This window comes from Suncus etruscus, chromosome 7 (assembly GCF_024139225.1).
Source record: "Suncus etruscus isolate mSunEtr1 chromosome 7, mSunEtr1.pri.cur, whole genome shotgun sequence".
NCBI lineage: Eukaryota > Metazoa > Chordata > Mammalia > Eulipotyphla > Soricidae > Suncus > Suncus etruscus.
This window is the reverse complement of record NC_064854.1, coordinates 120,420,873-120,441,082: the sequence shown is the minus strand read 5'-3', so window position 1 is coordinate 120,441,082 and position 20,210 is coordinate 120,420,873. Positions and strand designations below refer to the sequence as shown.

Below are 20,210 nucleotides of genomic sequence, written 5' to 3'. Positions count from 1 at the left end.
AAAGAAAGAAAGAAAGAAAGAAAGAGAAGGAAGGAAGGAAGAAAGAAAGAGAAGGAAGGAAGGAAGGAAGGAAGGAAGGAAGAAAGAAAGGAAGGAAGGAAGGAAGGAAGGAAGGAAGGAAGGAAGGAGGAAGGAAGAAGGAAGGAAAAGAAAGAAAGAAGAAAGAAAGAAAGAAAGAAAGAAAGAAAGAAAGAAAGAAAGAAAGAAAGAAAGAAAGAAAGAAAGAAAGAAAGGAGGAAGGAAGGAAGGAAGGAAGGAAGGAAGGAAGGAAGGAAGAAAGAGAAGAGAAGAAAGAAAGAAGAAAGAAAGAAAGAAAGAAAGAAAGAAAGAAAGAAAGAAAGAAAGAAAGAAAGAAAGAAAGAAAGAAAGAAAGAAAGAAAGAAAGAAAGAAAAAGAAGAAGAAGAAGAAGAAAGAAAGAAAGAAAAAGAAAGAGCGGAAAGAGCTATAGACGCAGTCCTGTTCAGTTGTACCTACCAAGGATGGCAGAGCCCAGAAACTACTGTGGCAGTTGGTGGGTACAGGAGAGGAGGAACTGCTGCTCCCCTGAGAGCTGGTGCAGGTGGCCTTGGAGGCCTGAAGAGCGCAGGACATGGTCTGTGAAAGCAGTTGGGCAGACCAGTTCTATTTTACCGCTGGGCCACAGACACCTGCTTAGGAAATCCTCTGAGGCTCTTTCCCAGGGATGTCCCTGTGAGTGAGAGCATCAGCCAAGGTGCTTCTGAGAGCCAGTGGCCCACCCTGGAGATTGCCAGGCATCTCCTACTGAGACTAAAGAGATGGAGGTCCCTTCTGAGAGAAAATGTTCTCTCCTGTTTTATCTGCAGGGCTTAGGGTAGGGCTTATTTCCTTCCCTGTGGCCATGTGGTCAGGGTGGGAGCTGAGTGGGAGAGGCTTCATGGTGGGAAACACCATGGCTCTCCATGACTGAGCTATTTCCCTCCCTTCCTACAACCAGGCCCTCTGGTCTCCCTGCTTCTCCTTCCAGCTCCTTGGCAAAAAGGGATGGTGCCAGCAGCCCTGTGAGTGGCAAAGACTTGGATATTTCCTTCTCCAAAACCCTGCTGACCCCACCTTCAAAGGATGCAGATATCAAAGACATGTTTCTAAAGGACCGGGAGACCTCCAGCTTTGAGCCCCTTCCCCTGGACTCCCCAAAAGAGGAACTACGCCCACCCAGGTGATCTTGTAACATTAGCTCATATATCAGATTCACTCAAACCATAAGGTGGTCTTCATAAGGCTGAGAGCCAGTGAGAGACAGCTCAGTGGTCTGAAGCATGTGTTTGGCATGCTGGTATCCTGGGATCATGATCTCACATCATTACCAGGAGTAATCCCCAAGCACAAACCGTGGAGTAGCCTTTTTTGCAGTGTGGGGTATGGCCCAAAACAAAACAAAAGCAAAGAGCAGAGTGTTATCCTGGGAAGAGTTTCTGCAAATAGAAAAGCAATAGTATTGGGGCCGGAAAGATAGCATGGAGGTAAGGCGTTTGCCTTTCATGCAGAAGATCGGTGGTTCGAATCCCGGCATCCCATATGGTCCCCCGAGCCTGCCAGAGGTGATTTCTGAGCATAGAGCCAGGAGTAACCCCTGCGCGCTGCTGGGTGTGACCCAAAAACCAAAAAAAAAAAAAAAAAAGAAAAGAAAAGAAAAGAAAAGTAATAGTATATAATAGGCAAAGGCTCGACACACAGTCAAAAAGAAAAATAAAGAGGGGCCGACATGGTGGTGTGCGGAATCCTCGGTAAAATGGAACCACATAGTTCCACAGACTGTACCACAGCAATCCCTGAACACCAACCCCAAAAAATCAAAAAGGGGAAATATGATAGTATCTGTCCAAGAGGGTCCCCCTAGGAGCTGTCATTGATATATGATTCATCATGCATGCAATCATTTTAGATCCTCTAAGTAAGCAATTATTCTAAAAATTAAATGTAGATGTGTTTGTTTTGGAGCCACACCCAACAGCTCAGATCTTACTCCTGGCTCTGCACTCAGGAATTATTCCTGGCCATGCATGAGGGCCATGTGGGATGCCAGGGATTGAATCTGGGTTGCTGCATGCAAAGCAAGCATCCTACCTGTTGTACTATTGCTCTAGCCCTATAAATTTATGTATTTCTGAAGAAGCAATACATTCAAAAGAACAGAATTCTCCAGGACTGAGATTCTTTTTTCTTGCTATACAAAATTTTTCCCTGGTGAGTCATAGTTAGGATTTTTAGGATTCTATATTGAAGAAAGAATTTATACAAAAAGATGTTCACTGAATCATTCATTTACTTTTTTTTCTCCATGTCCCCCCATTCACAATACAGACCAGGCAAAGGGCCTGAGCTGAGGTATATATGGGGTGCATTTACTGTACCTCCTCTTTCTATACAGTCAGTGTAAAGAACACAGCCTGTGGTAAGCATTGGGAGGCCTTATCTTTTCTTTCTTTCTTTCTTTCTTTTTGATTTTTATATATATATATAAAACACTCCCCACTGCAACATTTCTATCACCAATATCCCAAGTGTCTCTCCTCCCCACCCCACACCAGCCTGTACTCTAGACAGGCTTTCTACTTTCCTCATTCAGTCACATTTTGTTATGATAGTTCTCAGTGTAATAATTTCTGTGACTGCACCCAACAGTGCAACAGAAAAAAATTATTTAACCCCATCAAAAAATGGGGAGAAGAAATGAGCAGACACTTTGACAAAAAAAAAAATACAAATGGCTAAAAGGCACATAAAAAAATGCTCCACATCACTAATCATCAGGGAGATGCAAATCAAAACAACTATGAGGTACCATCTCATGCCACAGAGATTGGCACACATCACAAAGAATGAGAACAAGCAGTGCTGTCGGGGATGTGGAGAGAAAGGAACTCTTATTCACTGCTGGTGGGAATGCCGTCTAGTCCAACCTTTGTGGAAAGCGATTATGGAGATTTCTCCAAAAGCTGGAAGTTGAGCTCCCATACGATCCAGCTATACCACTCCTAGGGATATGTCCTAGGAACACAAAAATACAATACAAAAATCCCTTTCTCACACCTATATTCATTGCAGCATTGTTTACAATAGTCAGACTCTGGAAACAGCCTAGATGCCCCTCAATAGATGAATGGTTAAAGAAACTATGGTACTATGTATATACACAATGGAATATTATGCAGCCATCAGAAGAGATGAAGTCATGAAATTTTCCTATACATGGATGTATATGGAATCTATTATGCTGAGTGAAATAAGTCAGAGGGAGAGAGATAAACACAGAATAATCTCACTCATCTATGGGTTTTGAGAAAAATGAAAAATATTTGTGTAATGATTTTCAGAGACAAAATAGAGGAGGACTGGAGGGTCCAGCTCCCGACATGAAGCTCACCACAGAGATTGTTTGAATCATTCATTTAAAAAGTCTAAAAATTTGGGGCCGGAGAGATAGCACAGCAGTAAGGCAGTGGTTCAAATCTTGGCATCCCATATGGTCCCCTGAGCCTGCCGGGGGCAATTTCTGAGTGTAGAGCCAGGAATAATGCCTGAGCGCTGCCATGTATGACCCCAAAAAACCAAAAAGGTAAAAATAAAAATAAATAAATAAAAAGTCCAAAAATGGGGACCAGAGCAGGTAGGTAAGAGTACAGCAGGTAGATAGGGATATGACAGGTAGGGCAATGGCAGTAGGACATTTGCTTTGCATGCAACAGCACTTGCATACTGCATACCTGGGTTTAATCCCTGGCACCCCAGATAGCCCCCCCACAAATCCTGCCAGGAGTGATCCCTTAGTGCAGAGCCAGAAGTAAGTCCTAAGCACTACTGAATGTTACCTCAAAAAGAAAAAAAATGGAGCCGGAGTGGTGGCACAGCAGCAGGGCATTTGCCTTGTACCTGGCTGACGTAGGACAAACTGCAATTTGATCCCCCGGCATCCTATATGGTCCCCCAAGCCAGGAGGGATTTTTGAGTGTATAGCCAGGAGAAACCCCTGAGCATCACCAGGTGTGTCCCTCCCCAAAAAAAGAGGGGCCAAAGCCATAGCACAGTAGTAGGGCATTTGCCTTGCACATGGCCAACTCAGGACGGACCCAGGCTTGATTCCCAGCAACCCCAGCAAACCTGCCAGGAGTAACCCCTGAGTGCTGCCAGGTGTGTTCCCCTCAAAAAAGAAGTCCAAAAACCATCATATTTGGAAGTTCCACTAATCACCTGCATTAAGGAGAGTGCACTTATTGAATTATTTCTGTCTTGGAATTACAAGGATGGTGTGAAGAATTTTTTTCTTTCAATCTATGAACATTTACAAACATTCAGAGAAAGTCGAAACATAGACAATGAATACCTCAAAGGATTTTTTTTTTTTTTTGGTTTTTGGGTCACACCTGGCAGCACTTAGGGGTTCCTCCTGGCTCCACGCTCAGAAATCGCTCCTGGCAGGCTCAAAGGGGGGACCATATGGGATGCCGGATTTGAACCAATGACCTTCTGCATGAAAGGCAAACGCCTTACCTCCATGCTATCTCTTTGGCCCCATCCTCAAAGGATTTTTAACAGTACAAAAAGATGTTTCTGTGTAAAAAGAGAAAGTTGTATATGCTCTATGGCCTCAAACATTTAAAATATATATCAAGGAAATTCCTGATATGGAGTTGCCAACAAGTAACAAAAATGGTATTTTTTTCCTTTGTGTTTTGGTGTAAGAATTTTTTTTTTTTTTTTTTGGTTTTTGGGCCACACTCGGCATTGCTCAGGGGTTACTCCTGGCTGTCTGCTCAGAAATAGCTCCTGGCAGGCACGGGGGACCATATGGGACACCGGGATTCGAACCAACCACCTTTGGTCCTGGATCGGCTGCTTGCAAGGCAAACGCCACTGTGCTATCTCTCCGGGCCCTGGTGTAAGGATTCTAACCCAGGATCTCATGCATGCATGATTTTAAGGCTGAGTTTAAAGCAAATGTTTAAGATTGAGCAACATATCTGGTCTTATTTCCTGTTTTCCACAATTTTCCTTGTTTTGGGGGCTGGGGAGATAGTACAGTGGGTAAGACGCTTGCCTTGCATGCAACTGATCCAAGATTAATCCCTGGAGTCTCATATGGTCCCCAAACATGTCAGGAGTTATTTCTTTTCTTTTCTTCTTTTTTTTGGGGGGGGCACGCTAGTGACATTCAGGGGTTACTCATGGTTGTGTGCTCAGAAATCGCTCCTGGCGTGGGGGACCATATGGGACACCGGAGGTTTGAACCGTGCTCTGTCCTTGGTTAGTGCATGCAAGGCAAATGTCCTATCACCAGTGCCACTGCTCCAGCCCCAAGGAGTGATTCTTGAATACAGAGTTAAGAGTAACCCCTGGGCCCGGAGAGATAGCACAGCGGCGTTTGCCTTGCAAGCAGCCGATTCAGGACCAAAGGTGGTTGGTTCGAATCCCGGTGTCCCATATGGTCCCCCGTGCCTGCCAGGAGCTATTTCTGAGCAGACAGCCAGGAGTAACCCCTGAGCAGCGCCGAGTGTGGCCCAAAAACCAAAAACCAAAAACCAAAAAAAAAAAAAGAAAAAAAAAAAGAGTAACCCTATCTGTATAGTCTCGTCTGGGGTTGGTGGAACCTAAGAAGTTGGGCCTCCACCCCCAGAAGTCCCGGGGAAGAAAAACAAAGTACTTGTGGCTCCAGGACAGCATCCCTATTTCTTCCTCTTCTTCCCCCATCTTCAGGCCCAGCACCCCACCTTCCAAGCCTGCAGCCTTTGAGGACTTCAAGAATGAGAGAGGTAGTGAGATTAACCGTATTTTCAAAGAAAACAAATCCATCCTGAACGAGCGTAGGAAAAGGGCCAGTGAGACCACGCAGCGCATCAATGCCATCAAGAGGGAGATCGATGTGGCCAAAGAGGCGCTCAATTTCCAGAAGTCGCTACGAGAGAAGCAAGGTAAATGGGAGGAGGGGATAATCAGGAGACTGTGGGATTGGGGTCTTCCTGACCAGGCTGGCAGTGGCCAGTAGAAGATACTGAGGTGGAACATTTGTCTCTGCATCATCAGTTGTCTTAATCAGAGTCAAAGGCTTCCCTGTCAGATCCCATATTGTCTGATCTCTCACGTAGGAAAGCTGAGACCTCGCATTGTCTCACCATTCACACTGATCAAGAGACCAAGGTGAGGGGATGGAGTGATAGTATAGTAGGTAAGGTGCTTGCCTGGCATGAGCTGACCTGGGTTCAATTCCTGGCCCCCAGAGCACTGCCAGGTTAATTCCTGAGTACAGAGCCAGGAGTAAGCCCTGAGCAGTTCCAGGTGTGGCTCAAAAAGCAAATAAAAAAAAAAAAATAAGAGAGAGACTAAGGTGAGAGAACTTGATATATAGGACCAAAATATTCAGTTTCTCAGCCATACATCAGGCTGACCCTGACCTCCAAGTTGGCATGGCAAAGCCTTATGCCCTTGGATAGGTGGGGTAACAAGCCCTCCAGTTCCAAGAGTAGGACCCCCTGCATTGGGAGGATACTCTGCTTCTTCCTATCCCTTATTTTGCTTTGTTTGGGGCCATACCCAGGTGTGCTCAGGTCTTACTCCTGGTTCTGCATCACAGATCACTCCTAGGGATATTCAGCAAACCATATTGGTTGCCAAGGATTGAATCATTGTAGACCATGTACAAGACAAGCACCCAGCCCACTGTACTCTCTCTCTCTCCCTGACAGATAAAACCCATCTAGAGGTGGGTTTGTGGGTTTATGGGTTGGAGAGAGAAGTCTGGGCTGAGCCACATGTTCTACATGCAGGAGGCCTAGATTTGATCCCTGCCTCATCATGGTCCCCAGAGCTGTCTTAAGCACAGCTCTGGGATTAGCTCTGAGTAGCCCTGGATGTGGACCAAAAATTTTAAACAAACCAAACAAAGAACAGAAAGAAATAAATACAGCTTTAAATCCCCTGTTACTAATAGGGAACTTTATGATTCTAGACAATGATGCAAGTTTGTTGTATCATTTACCAAAACAAAAAAACATTCATCTAATAGTTATTTATTCATGGGATTTAGGATCAAACTAATCATAGACCATGAACCTTCTCCACCCTCGACCTTCTCTACCCCTCTTTGTCCTAATTGTGCCAGTATGTTCTTGCTCTTCAACCGTGTCCTCCTCTGAACATGTATCTCATTTACTTGTCTCTGGTTTTTGGGTTTTGTTTTGTTTTGTTTTGTTTTTGCTTGCCCATTTCCCCTGTGTTTTCTCTTGAACTGACACGTCTCACTTTCTCTCTTCTCACATCTTTTTAAATGTTTCAATAAAAACACTTTGCTTCACTTAAAAAAAAAAAAGTTCCAATGTGGCCCTTGTAACCTGAGTCTCCAATTCCCACATGGTGTCTTCTGGTAGTCTAGCCACCTTGCATTCTCACATCCCCATGCATGCCACATGCCCCAGCCCTTCTCCTGCTCTCCTTTCTTCACACTTTGCTTGTATTGTCCCCTCGTTCCAGAATGAGTTCTGACCTCAGGGGCCCACCTTCCCCCAACTCTTCATCCCCCTATAGGAGAGTATGAGAACAAGGGGGTGATGATCATTGATGAGGAGGAATTCCTGCTGATCCTAAAGCTGAAAGATCTGAAGAAGCAGTACCGGGCGGAATACCAGGATCTGCGAGACCTCAGGGCTGAGATCCAGTACTGCCAACACCTAGTGGATCAGTGTCGCCACCGCCTGCTCACAGGTATACCCCCAGGGAAGAATGGCTGGCACCCAAAGTCCTGGGAGGCTCAGGGCCATGTCTGGGAGCAAGAAATGACTTCAGAACTTCTTTCTGGCAGAGGTAGACCAGGCAGGGGCTTCAGATGTGAAGGTTATGGGCTGGGGAGATGGAAGATGGGAGATTTGTGCAGAGATGGGAACAGTGTGGGAACTGGGTCAGGAAGTGGAGCAGAGGGTGAACCTATGACAGGCTCAAGCAGGCAGCAACACACACTGGCCTTTGCCAGTTTCATCTCACCTTACAGTTCTGTCTCTCCATCTTCCTTCCCCTTTGCAGAATTTGACATCTGGTATAATGAGTCCTTCTTCATCCCAGAGGACATACAGATGGCTCTGAGGACAGGTGGCAACATCCGGCCAGGCATGGTGCCTCTGAACAGGGTTGTGTCTCTGGTGAGTGGCACAAAGGCAGGGGTGAGTCTACTGAATGAGTACAGGGCAGCGAGCACTGGCCTATTCTCTCTTATCTCCATACATGTGGAAGTCCAGGGGCTTCTCCCATCACTGGCACAGGAGGGTGGGCAGGTGTCGGTCTCCCTGTCTTCAGGATATGACATGGTACATTGCTGACTGCAGCCTCCCCCGTGGGGTGGTTCACCCTGTTCAGTCAAAGGGAGATTGATTATGCTGGCACCTCTGGTTTATAAACTGGGCAAGGGGGTGCCTTGATGCCCAATGTAGGACCTGCCAGGGTAGTTCCAGACAATGCCAAACCAAAGGGCTGTGCTTCCTCTAGGGAGAAGATGACCAGGACAGATTCAGCCAGCTACAACAGACAGTGCTGCCAGATGGCCCAGATTCCGCCTCCTTCTACAATGCCAAACTCAAGACAGAACATAAGGTAACTCCAGTGGAGGCAAGCAGGAAGGCTGGACCTCAAGAGACTTCCTTACTGTACTCCAGGATCATACTTGTCCTGGCAGTATTGTCTTCCTAGAGTGATCCAATCACTTGCGTCCGCGGTAGCTTCTGCCTGAACAAGCATCCTGCTTTCGGGTTGGACTCGATCCTTATTTTAATCCATGTTCATGTCAATATATGGCTTTTGGGTGCTAAGCTAGCTGAGTGAGGTTCACAGCGCAGGAGAGGGTCTGGGATGTGGGGTCTCCTGAAGTCACTATTCTTTGAGGAGGACTTCTCTAGCAGGGATTTTCCCTACACAGGTAGCAGAGGACAGGTAAATCTAGGTGGCATATATGTAAAGTCTCCAGAAAGCATATATATAAAGTGTATACCCTTCCACTAAGCTGCATCCCCAGCAGTGCCTAGGGCCAAAGCAGAAGGTCTTCACTCCACAGAGTCTTGCAAGGAGCTAGAAAAATAGCATCTGTATGCTCTCTGCCCTCTCTCTGGACTCATGGGCTATTTTCTATTTTGGATTTTGGGGCCCTCCTCCATAGTGTTTGGGGCTACTCTAGGCTCTGGTGCTTGAGAGGATAGTGTGGTGCCAGGATCAAAAACCACCAGCAGCCAAAACAAGCCAAATGAGCTGATTCATTGAAGAACATTTGAGTGGAGCTGGGACATAGCTCAGCAGTAGAGCATTTATCTTGCATGTTTGCAGGTGTGAGACTCTGGGTTTCATACCTGGCACTGCAAACCAACCAATCAACAACAAACTGAAACATTTCTGTGGACCAGAATTTATCAGTGGTAAAGCATATGTTTAATCCCTGGGTTTGATTCCTGGTGCTGAAAGCAATTGCAACTTTTTAGTAGTATTTTTATACATTTTTAATAAATGATACATTCAGTTTAAACTCTAAAACTCATGAAAGTACAGATTCCCCAAATAAACTGCCTCTGATAAGAAGTAGCACAATATTAGGTTCCTGATCACAGAGCCAGGAGTAAGCCCCAAGCACCACCAAGACTGGCTCAATGAATAAGTGAATGAATTAATAAATAAACTACACTGGGGCTATATATATCTCAGTGGTAGAGCTTTGCGTTGTATGTATGAACTCCTGGGTCTGATCTCTGGCATCACAAAAAAAAAGCAAGCAAAATAATATAATTATATATGCCCATTAGAATGATTATCAAACCAAAACTAGGGACCAGCCTAATACTACAGCTGGTAGGCATCTGCCTTGCATGTGGCCTATCTGGTTTCCATCCCCGGCATCTTGTGGTCCTGAGTACCACCAGGAATCATTCCTGAGTGCAGAGCCAGGAGTAATCTCTGAGCACCACTGGGTATAACCCAAAGTAACAAACCCAAGCCTAAAGTTACAAAAATGTGAAGTAATTCAATCCTTGTGGACTATTGGTGGGAATTTAAAATGGGAATAAACACTAAATGGAAGAAGCCAGAGGCTGAAGCGATAGTACAGTGGGTAGGGTATTGTCTTGCACACAGCTGGCCCAAGTTTGACCCTGGCACCCCATATGATCCCCTTAGTCCCAGTAGGAGTGACCTCTGAGCACAGAGTCAGGAGGAAGTGTTGGGCCCCCAAAATAATAAAATTAATAAATAAATATTTAGTGATTCTAGTCATATAAAAACTGATTCAATGAATATTACTAAGACTAGTTTAAAACCAGTGACAATGGGGAGAGACAGCATGGAGGTAAGGCGTTTTTGCCTTTCATGCAGAAGGATGGTGGTTCGAATCCCGGCAGCCCATATGGTCCCCCAAGCCTGCCAGGGGCGATTTCTGAGCATAGAGCCAGGAGCAACCCCTGAGTGCTGCTGGTTGTAACCCCAAAACAAACAAAAAACAAAAAAAATAAAATAAAATCAGTGACAAAGTAGAATGTGTGAAGCTTGTCAAAGGCTTGGGAAAAAAGAAATGGGTAATCATTGTTTGATGAACTTAGAGTTTCTGCTTCAAAAATAAAAAGATTTATGCTTGGTGATGGTTGGACCATTACCATGAATGTATTTTAATACAACACGAGTGCATATTTAAAAATGGTTGAGATGGTAAATTTTGTCACGTATATTTTAATCACTTTTAAAGTGTGACCAAAAAGAATTCCAGCTAATGTGGGAGTTTACATTTCAATTCTTACTTTTGTAAGGAATCTAGGGTTTATCTTATGCACTAATCTGTTCTTGGTATTTTCTTGTTACTTTGGTTTCAGTTTGCTTTTTCTGCTTGCTTGCTGAGAGCCTGGGTATACAGAAAAGGACACAATTTGTGAATATCTTACTGATTTGCAGAGGGAGGGCCCTTCAGAGAACAAGGATTCCCACCCCGCTGGAGACAGAACCCTCTTGTTTTCCTTTTGAATGTAATTCTTGTGAGAAAAACTTCAAGTGAGCCCTTGAAGCATATATGCTTCCTTTTAAACATGCCTGCCACACCATTTTAAAGTAGCTTTTCACACATTCTTTAGAAAGAATGAAAGCAACTGAATGGAACATGCTTCTCATGGAATTAGGGCTGCTGAGAGGGAATCAATGCAGTGAATATATGAGATGTGGCATCTGAGTTCCTGTTACGTCTGTACCCCCTTTTTTATGGGGGGGGGTGTTTGGGCCACACCTGGAGGCACTCAGGTTCTGTGCTCAGAAACTGTTCCTGGCAAGCTCGGGAGACCATATGGGATGCCTGAGATTGAACCCAGGTCTGTCCCGGGTCAGCCACATGAAAGGCAAATGCCCTGTCGTTGTGCTATCACTCAAACCCAGGTCCGTATCCAATTTTTTTTTTGTGTGTGTGTGTGGTTTTTGGGTCACACCCGGCAGTGCTCAGGGGGTTATTCCTGGCTCCAGGCTCAGAAATTGCTCCTGGCAGGCTCGGGGACCATATGGGGCCAAGGGATTCGAACCGATGACCTCCTGCATGAAAGGCAAACGCCTTACCTCCATGCTATCTCTCCGGCCCCATCCCTTTTTTTGTTTTGTTTTGTTTTGTTTTTATTTTTGGGTCACACCCGGCAGCACTCAGGGGTTACTCCTGGCTCTATGCTCAGAAAATCACCCCTGGCAGGGTCGGGGGACCATATGGGATGCCGGGATTTGAACCACCGTCCTTCCCGCATGAAAGGCAAACACCTTACCTCCATGCTATCTCTCCGGCCCCTGGTCTGTATCCCTAAATTAATAATATTTTCTCCTCTTTCCTCTATCCAGCACAATTACTTGAAAGCCATGATGAACTTCCAGCAAGGACACAGAAAATAGGGACTTCTCAAAGCACAAGATCACCACAGCTCCCACCTGCTCTGGAAAGCCACTCATCCATCTGCCCAGAGCTCCAGCAACTGTCCCACGGCCCAACCCAGCCCAGCCCAGAGAAAAGTGTCTGTTCAGCTGGGTAGAACATCCTAGCTCCTCTTCACTGAACACTTTTGCTTTCGATTCACAATCTTATATGCAAGGACAAGATAAACATAATTTTCTAGTTTGGACTTCTATTGTTATTTTTATTTTGGGCCATACCTAGTGATGCTCAAGGCTTACCCTGGCTCTGCACTCAGAGATCACCCCTAGAGGAGATTGGGAGACAATATGGGATGCTGGGGATTGAACCAGGTCAGCTGTGTGCAAGGCAAAGAACCCTATCCCCATGGGGCTGGGTAGGTGGCGCTGGAGGTAAGGTGTCTGCCTTGCAAGCGCTAGCCAAGGAAGGACGGTGGTTCGATCCCCCGGCGTCCCATATGGTCCCCCCAAGCCAGGGGCAATTTCTGAGCACATAGCCAGGAGTAACCCCTGAGCGTCAAACGGGTGTGGCCCAAAAACCAAAAAAAAAAAAAAAAAAAGAACCCTATCCCCTATACTATCATTTTGGCTCCTCTAGACTTCTATTTATTTGTTTGTTTGTTTATTTATTTATTTATTGGTTTGGTTTTTGGGCCAGACCCAGTGATGCTCAGGGGTTACTCCCGGCTATGCACTTAGAAATTGCTCCTGGGGGGCCGGAGAGATAGCATGGAGGTAAGGAGTTTGCCTTTCATGCAGAAAGTTATCAGTTCAAATCCCAGGGCCCCATATTGTCCCCCGTGCCTGCCAGGAGCAATTTCTGAGCCTGGAGCCAGGAATAACCCCTGAGTGCTGCCGGGTGTGACCCAAAAACCACAAAAAAAAAAAAAAAAAAAAAAAAAGAAAAAAAAAGAAAAAGAAAGAAAGAAAGAAAAAGAAAAGAAATTGCTCCTGGATTGGGGGACCACATGGGACACCAGGAATCAAACCAAGGTCCCCTGTGCAAGGCAAGCCCCTCTTCTAGACTTTTAGAAGTTAATCCAAAAAAAAAGGTTTTTTTTGGGTTATACCTGGCAGCACTCAGGGACTACTCCTGGCTCTACACTCAGAAATTGCCCCAGCAGGCTCGGGGGACCATATGGGATGCCGGGATTCAAACCACTGTCCTTCTGCATACAAGGCAAATGCCTTATCTCCATGCTATGTCTCCAGCCCCCCCCCATTTTTTTTTTTATTTCCTATCTGGGGATGTCTTCTTAATGTATTGGTGAAGTCAAAACTGGTTTTATTTTCTTTTTTTGTTTGTTTGTTTTTGAGTCACACCCAGCAGCTCCCAGGAGTTACTCCTGGCTCTACGCTCAGAAATCGCCCCCAGTAGGCTCGGGGGACCATATGGGATGCTGGGATTCGAATTACTGTCCTTCTGCTTGCAAGGCAAATGCTATCTCTCCGGCCCCATGCTATGTCTCTGGCCCCTAAAAAACTGAGTTTTCTTAGGAAAGTGAAAAAGCAGCTTACCCAGGCTTTTCTGAGCCAGGACTCAGCCCAGCAAGCAGGAATGGATGTCTTTGGCATGAGCAGGCACTGTGCTGCCCTTGGCTCTCACAGATCACTAGTTTTCTCGTGACATCTTTTCTCGTGACATCTTCTCTGTGTTCTAAAGCAAGTGAATATGGAAGGTATTCCTTCCTTAGGATCCAGGAGAAGATCCATTCATATGGAAATGGCTGAGAGATAGATTTAATTTTGGGGCTAGTGGTGGTACAAGCCCAAGACCTCACACATGAGCTACATCCTCAGCCCCAGGCACACAAGATTTTTTGCTTTGTTTTGTTTTGGGCCATATCAGCAATACTCAGGGATTACTCGTGGTGCTGCACTCAGAAATCACTCCTGGCAGGCTCGATGGACCATATGGGATACCGGAAATCAAACCCAGGACACCTCATGCAAGGCAAATGCCCTACCCATTGTACTATTGCTCTGGCCCCAAGGCAGACATTTTACCTCAAATTAAGAAGAGACTTAACTTGAGAGCAGTCTTTCTGTTAAGTTTTGTTTGTTTGTTTGTTTGTGGGTTTTTATTGTTTGTTTTGTTTTGGGGTCACACTTGGTGGTGTTCAGGGTTTATTCTTGCCTCTTCAGGAATCATTCCTGACAGTCTCAGGGGACCAGCTGTGGTCCTAGGGATTGAACCCAGGTCAGCCATGTGCAAGACAGTTAAGTGCCTTAGCCATGAACTATCACTCCAGCTTTTCCTGTGAGATTTTAGCAGTGAGTACCCCACAGTGAGGCTCTTAGATAAAGGAGGGTGCTGAGACTGTACAATTGAACTAGATAGAAGCATCCATTCAAAACTACTGAAAAAGGCTTTCCCTGATGGCTCTGGAAGAGAAATGCCTCTCTCCTCTGCTGGTCACACCCAGCAGCGCTCAGGGGTTACTCCTAGCTCTAGGCTCAGAAATCGCCCCTGGCAGGCACAGGGGACCATATGGGATACAAGGATTCGAACCACCGTCCTTCTAAATGAAAGGCAAACACCTTACCTCCATGCTATCTCTCCAGCCCCTTGTTTACTTATTTAGTTTTTTATTTAGGTGTTGCTCAGGAGTTATTCCTGGCTCTGAACTCAGGAATCACTACTGACAGTGCTCAGGGGACCATATGGGATACCAGGGATAGAACCTGGGTCGGTGGCATGCAAGGCAAGCACCTTAACATTAGCTGTTCTATCGGAAGTTTGGAGTTCACATCCAGTGGGGCTCAGGAATTACTCCTGATAGTTCAGAGATCCTTCCCAGCAGTACACAGGGGACCAAGGAGCACCAGTGATAAATCTGGACTTCCTTCATGTGAAACCCGTACTCAAGCCATTTGAGCTATCTCTCTGACCTACTGAAATAGCCTTTAGAGATTTTTACTATGCCAAAGCAGTTTTGAATCTCCCTGACTTCATTTCCCTAGCGGACATACAGAAGTATGTTACTAACCAGAACCAGTGCCTTAGACTCACCTGTGGATCAGTCTCCATATTTCCTTTGGTAGTGGCCAAACTGACAGTTCTGCTCAGGCTCTGCTCACCTTCCTTAGACAATGTGTTCTGGTTCTTCCCTTCTTGTCTGCCTCTCCTACTAGCATGATTTGTCATGGGTTGAGAAGTCTTTGGAGTGTCTGAGGAAATAGAACATAACAAGAAAGATCTGTTGGGGCCACCAAAAGTGGCCGTTTGTAGCATTACTGATCCCCCTTCCTTCCTTTCCCTTCCACTGGCTAGAATGGCATGGCTCTCTTGGTTGTGACAACCAGTCCCTGGAGCCTTCTGGTCAGTGAAAGTTAGTTGTCTGAAATGTCAGATGGTCACCTTTGTTTCTGGCTCATTCATCATTCCATTAAGCCTCTTCACTGAGACAAGTAATCATCAATCATCAGGCCAGGCAGAGCTGAAGGAATAAACCAGTATCGGAGTCAGGTCTCCTTCCACACCAGACTCTCACAAATCAGTTGTTTCTAGCACATCAGGGAAGCAGAGGACAGAGGACATCATGTCCATTCTAAGCCTGTTGGTCCAGAAGAATTTTCTTTGAGCTCATCCAACAATCAAAATCACCTAAAGGAACTTTTAGCTTTTTAAAATAAAATTTATTTAAATTTATTATTATCATTATTATTATTATTATTTTATCATTTTGGTTTTTGGGTCACACCCGGCAGCACTCCTGGCTCTATGCTCAGAAATCGCTCCTGGCAGGCTCAGGGGACCATATGGGATGCTGGGATTCAAACCACTGTCCTTCTGCATCTAAGGCAAATGCCTTACTGCTGTGCTATCTATCTGGCCTATCTTTAAAAATTTTTATCTAAAATTTTTATTTTATTTTATTTTATTTATTTATTTACTTTTTGGATTTTGGGTCACACACAGCAGTGCTCAGGAGTTACTCCTGGCTGTCTGCTCAGAAATAGCTCCTGGCAGGCACGGGGGACCATATGGGACACCAGGACTCGAACCAACCACCTTTGGTCCTGGATCGGCTGTTTGCAAGGCTGTGCTATCTCTCCGGGCCCAAATTTTTTTTATTGAAACACCACAAGATACACAATTACAACATTGTTAATGGTTGAGTTTCAGTCATAAAATGTTTCAACACCCATCCTTTCACCAGTGTTCATTTCCTGCCACCAATGTTCCCAGTTTCCTTCCAATTCTCCTCCTTCCCTCCCTCTGCCTGCCTTTATGGCTTTTTTCCCTCCCCCTTTTTCCTTTTAGGCATTGTGGTTTGCAATAATGTTACTGAAAGGGTATCATGCATCTGACTTACTTTTCATCTTACTTTCTTGTCCAGAGTAATCATTTCCAACTATCAGTGTTATAATGGTCTCTTCTCAGTCTAATTGCATCCCTTTTGTGACAATGGACCAGTATCATGGACCAATACTCCTGCCCTCGTTGTTTTTTTTTTTTTTGTTTTTTTGTTTTTTTGTATTTGGCTATTACTACCATGCTATGTATTTTTTTAATATCCTGAAAATGAGTATGATCACTTCCAGCTCTTTTGACATGACAGGTAACCTGTAGAAACTCCTGTTACAGATGCTGGCTAAGGGATAACTTGATCTGAATGAATTCTCAGGAAGAAAAGGAGTTACTTGCTCAGGAGTTAGTTGCTCAGGAGTTACTCCTGGCTCTGCACTTAGAAATTACTCCTGGCAGTGCTCGGGGGACTCTATGGGATGTCAGGGATCAAATCCCAGTCAGCCACATGCAAAGTAAGCATCCTACCTTCGATATTTACTCCAGCCCCATGGATTGGCCTTTTTTTCCCCCCCGAATGCCTTATATCATGCCCCATGGGAACTTGGAAATGGGATCCCCTGAGTAAAGCTGGTACAGGGATAAAGGGAAATAGGTTCTTTGTTTTGTTTTTGTTTGGGGGGAACACCCCACACACATACACTGTAATCAGAGTTTACTTCTGGGTCTGTGCATAGGATTTTTCTGATGGAGCGGGGGCTTGGGTTGATTATATATGGTGCTGGGGATTGAAATTGAGTCAGCTACACGCAAGGCAAAAGCCTTACCTGATGTTCTATTGCTTTGGCCCTAAATGAAAATAGTTCCTATGAGAATTTGTAACTCTGCATAATTCACGATCTTCTTTTTTTTCTTTTGTTTTTGGGTCCCGTCCAGCTGAATTTAGAGAAGGCTTAGTCCTGGTTGTGCACTGAGAAATCACTCCTTAGCAGGGCTCTGGGAGCCAAATCTAATTCTCGGGATGGAACTCAGGTCAAGGGCTGTAGCTAATCACTTTAAGCACACACCCTGCTTTAACATCCAGAGCAAACACCCTGCTTTCCCTAATCCCATTACCCTGTCTTCCTTAAACACAGAAGCACCCACCCAGTTTTAATCCCTCCTTACATCTTATATAATTGACTGAGCCCACACCCTACTCTCCCCTAATATACATTTCCATTCCCACCTACAATAGATGTTACTCTCCCGAGGTGGCTGGTGGATGCTGCTTTGTGAGTGCTCTATTCGCCCGAGATCTAACCCCACCAGTGGCTTCCACATCTTGGGATCTGACCTTACCAGACTCCTTTATAAAGGGCATCAAAAGGTGAACAAAAGGCAAAAACTTTACTAACCTATCTCTCAAGCCTCAGATTGTGATTCTTTTTTTTTTTTTTTGCTTTTTTTTTTGGGGGGGGGTCACACCCAGCGGTGCTCAGGGGTTACTCCTGGCTGTCTGCTCAGAAATAGCTCCTGGCAGGCACAGGGGACCATATGGGACACCGGGATTCGAACCAACCACCTTTGGTCCTGGATCGGCTGCTTGCAAGGCAAATGCCGCTGTGCTATCTCTCCGGGCCCCTCAGATTGTGATTCTAAATTATCGTGTGTAATTCAGGTGCTACCAGCCTGAGAAATTAGCAATAATAAAAATATCAGGTTGAAATAATAGAGTCAATTTCCCCTCCCTTAATTTATCATAGTGCCAGAGATTGAACCTAGGATCTGGAAAAATGTTACGCCACTGAGTTATATCCCCAGTCCCTGGCATCAAACTTTTAAAATCTACTGTGGAGGCCCTTTACCCACATAATAGTTCCTCAAAACCTATTAAACATGAGCTCTGAAGATTAAATACACACAAAGTTCTCAAGCATACATGTGACTTGAAGACACAATGAAAGCAGGATCAGACCTCTAAGAACCACAGATAAATTATAAATAAATAATAAAGCTTAGAAAATAAAATATAAATGCCTTCAAGATAAAAGTAAAAATTAAAATATAATAGACTATCAAATTAGAGTTTTTAAAAGAGCAGACTTTCTTTTCTTTTCTTTTCTTTTCTTTTTTTTTTTTTTTTTGGTTTTTGGACCACACCTGGTGGCGCTCAGGGGTTACTCTTGGTTTTGTGTTTAGAAATCGCTCCTGAGGGCCCGGAGAGATAGCACAGCGGCAGCGTTTGTCTTGCAAGCAGCCGATCCAGGACCAAAGGTGGTTGGTTCGAATCCCGGTGTCCCATATGGTCCCCCGTGCCTGCCAGGAGCTATTTCTGAGCAGACAGCCAGGAGTAACCCCTGAGCACCGCTGGGTGTGACCCCCCCCCCCAAAAAAAAAAAAAAAAAAAAAGAAATCGCTCCTGAGAGGCCAGAGAGATAGCACAGAAGTAGGTCATTTGTCTTGCACACAGCTGACCAGGATGGACAGTAGTTTGAATCTGGCACCCCATATGGTCCCCTGAGTCTTCCAGGAACGATTTCTGAGCACAGAGCCAGAAGTAACCTCTGAGCACCACCAGGTGTGACCCAAAAAGAAAAAAGAAAAAAACAACAACAACAAATTGCTTCTGGTAGACTCAGGGAACCAGATGGGACTCCAGGAATCAAATCCAGGTCTGTCCTGGGTTGGCGTATGCAAGGCAAACACCCCACCGCTGTGCTATCTCTCCAACCCCCCAAAAATAGAATTACTAGAAATGAAAAATTATAGATCTGAAATTTGAAAGATAAAACAGGGGGCTGGGCGGTGGCGCTGGAGGTAAGGTGCCTGCCTTGCCTGCGCTAGCCTAGGACGGACCGCGGTTCAATCCCCCGGCTCCCATATGGTCCCCCAAGAAGCCAGGAGCAACTTCTGAGCGCATAGCCAGGAGTAACCCCTGAGCGTCATAGGGTGTGGCCCAAAAACCAAAAAAAAAAAAAAAAAAGAAAGAAAGATAAAACAAAGTCAGAGGAATAGCATAGTGGCTATTAGTGGCTAGTAGGGTGACCGGCTGCTTTGTTTTTTGTTTGTTTGTTTGTTTGTTTTTTTGGTTTTTGGACCACACCAGGTAATGCTCAGGGGTTACTCCTGGCTATGTGCTCAGAAGTTGCTCCTGGCTTGGGGGACCATATGGGACACCGGGGATCGAACCGCGGTCCGCCCAAGGCTAGCACAGGCAAGGCAGGCACCTTACCTTTAGCGCCACCGCCCGGCCCCGCTGCTTTGTAAATATATTGTTCTGTGTTTAAATCCACTTGCAGCAAGAACAATCCTGGCAGTCTGTGGTTAAAGCCCAATCACTGCTGTCTTTGGTCCCTCAGTGCCACAAGCAATTGCCAGCCTCTCCGCTAGTAGGTGAGCACCGAGGAGAAAGGTCTGTCCCTCAGCAAACACCACAACTGACATGACTTGTGCGCTCCAGAGCCAGGAGTTTGGGTGCCTTCAGCTGTTACAAAAACATTATGAACAGTGAAGGGTAAGAGTGGAGCAAGGAATAAGAACAATGAAAAACTTTGAATAGAAGAATAGAAAAAGAGAAAATTAATCTGGATCTAAGACATTGCCTGGAATGTAACAAATGCCCTACTGCGTGTGCACCGCTTCAACCCCAGTCTCCCAAATTTTAATCTGTAGCAGATGCTGTCATGCTTGACCATGAATTTGCCATTCCTGCTAATAGCTTCCTACTGCAATGGTACACAATCTTCCTCAACCATAGAACCATAATGATTTTATTTTATTTTATTTTATTTTTGGTTTTTGGGTCACACCCGGCAGCGCTCAGGGGTCACTCCTGGCTTCTGGCTCAGAAATCGCTCCTGGCAGACTCGGGGAACCATATGGAATGCCAGAACTTGAACCACCGTCCTTCTGCACACAAGGCAAACACCTTACCTCCATGCTATCTCTCCGGCCCTGACTCATAATTCTTAATTCTTAATTCTGCAGGATGCTAGAAATTTAACACGTTTTTTTTTTAAAGAGGGAACACTTTTAAAAGCAATCCTTTGGGGCTGGAAAGATGGCATGGAG

General features: G+C 45.2%; 1 protein-coding gene and 1 non-coding gene across 2 annotated transcripts in view; one reads left to right on the top strand and one right to left on the bottom strand.

The window, feature by feature from the left end:
• KIF9 (kinesin family member 9) overlaps positions 1–12,118 on the top strand; it is a 62,495-nt gene extending 50,377 nt beyond the window's left edge. The window contains exons 17-22 of the mRNA XM_049777336.1: positions 957–1,178; positions 5,714–5,928; positions 7,538–7,714; positions 8,030–8,145; positions 8,489–8,593; positions 11,837–12,118. Coding sequence (XP_049633293.1) covers positions 957–1,178; positions 5,714–5,928; positions 7,538–7,714; positions 8,030–8,145; positions 8,489–8,593; positions 11,837–11,887 — 886 coding nt within the window. The 3' untranslated portion in view covers positions 11,888–12,118. The remainder of the gene's footprint in view (positions 1–956; positions 1,179–5,713; positions 5,929–7,537; positions 7,715–8,029; positions 8,146–8,488; positions 8,594–11,836) is intronic.
• Positions 2,299–2,431, bottom strand: LOC126014671 (small nucleolar RNA SNORA51). The gene has a single exon (XR_007497673.1). It is a non-coding gene; the product is annotated as a small nucleolar RNA SNORA51 (small nucleolar RNA).
• Positions 12,119–20,210: the final 8,092 nt, after the last annotated feature.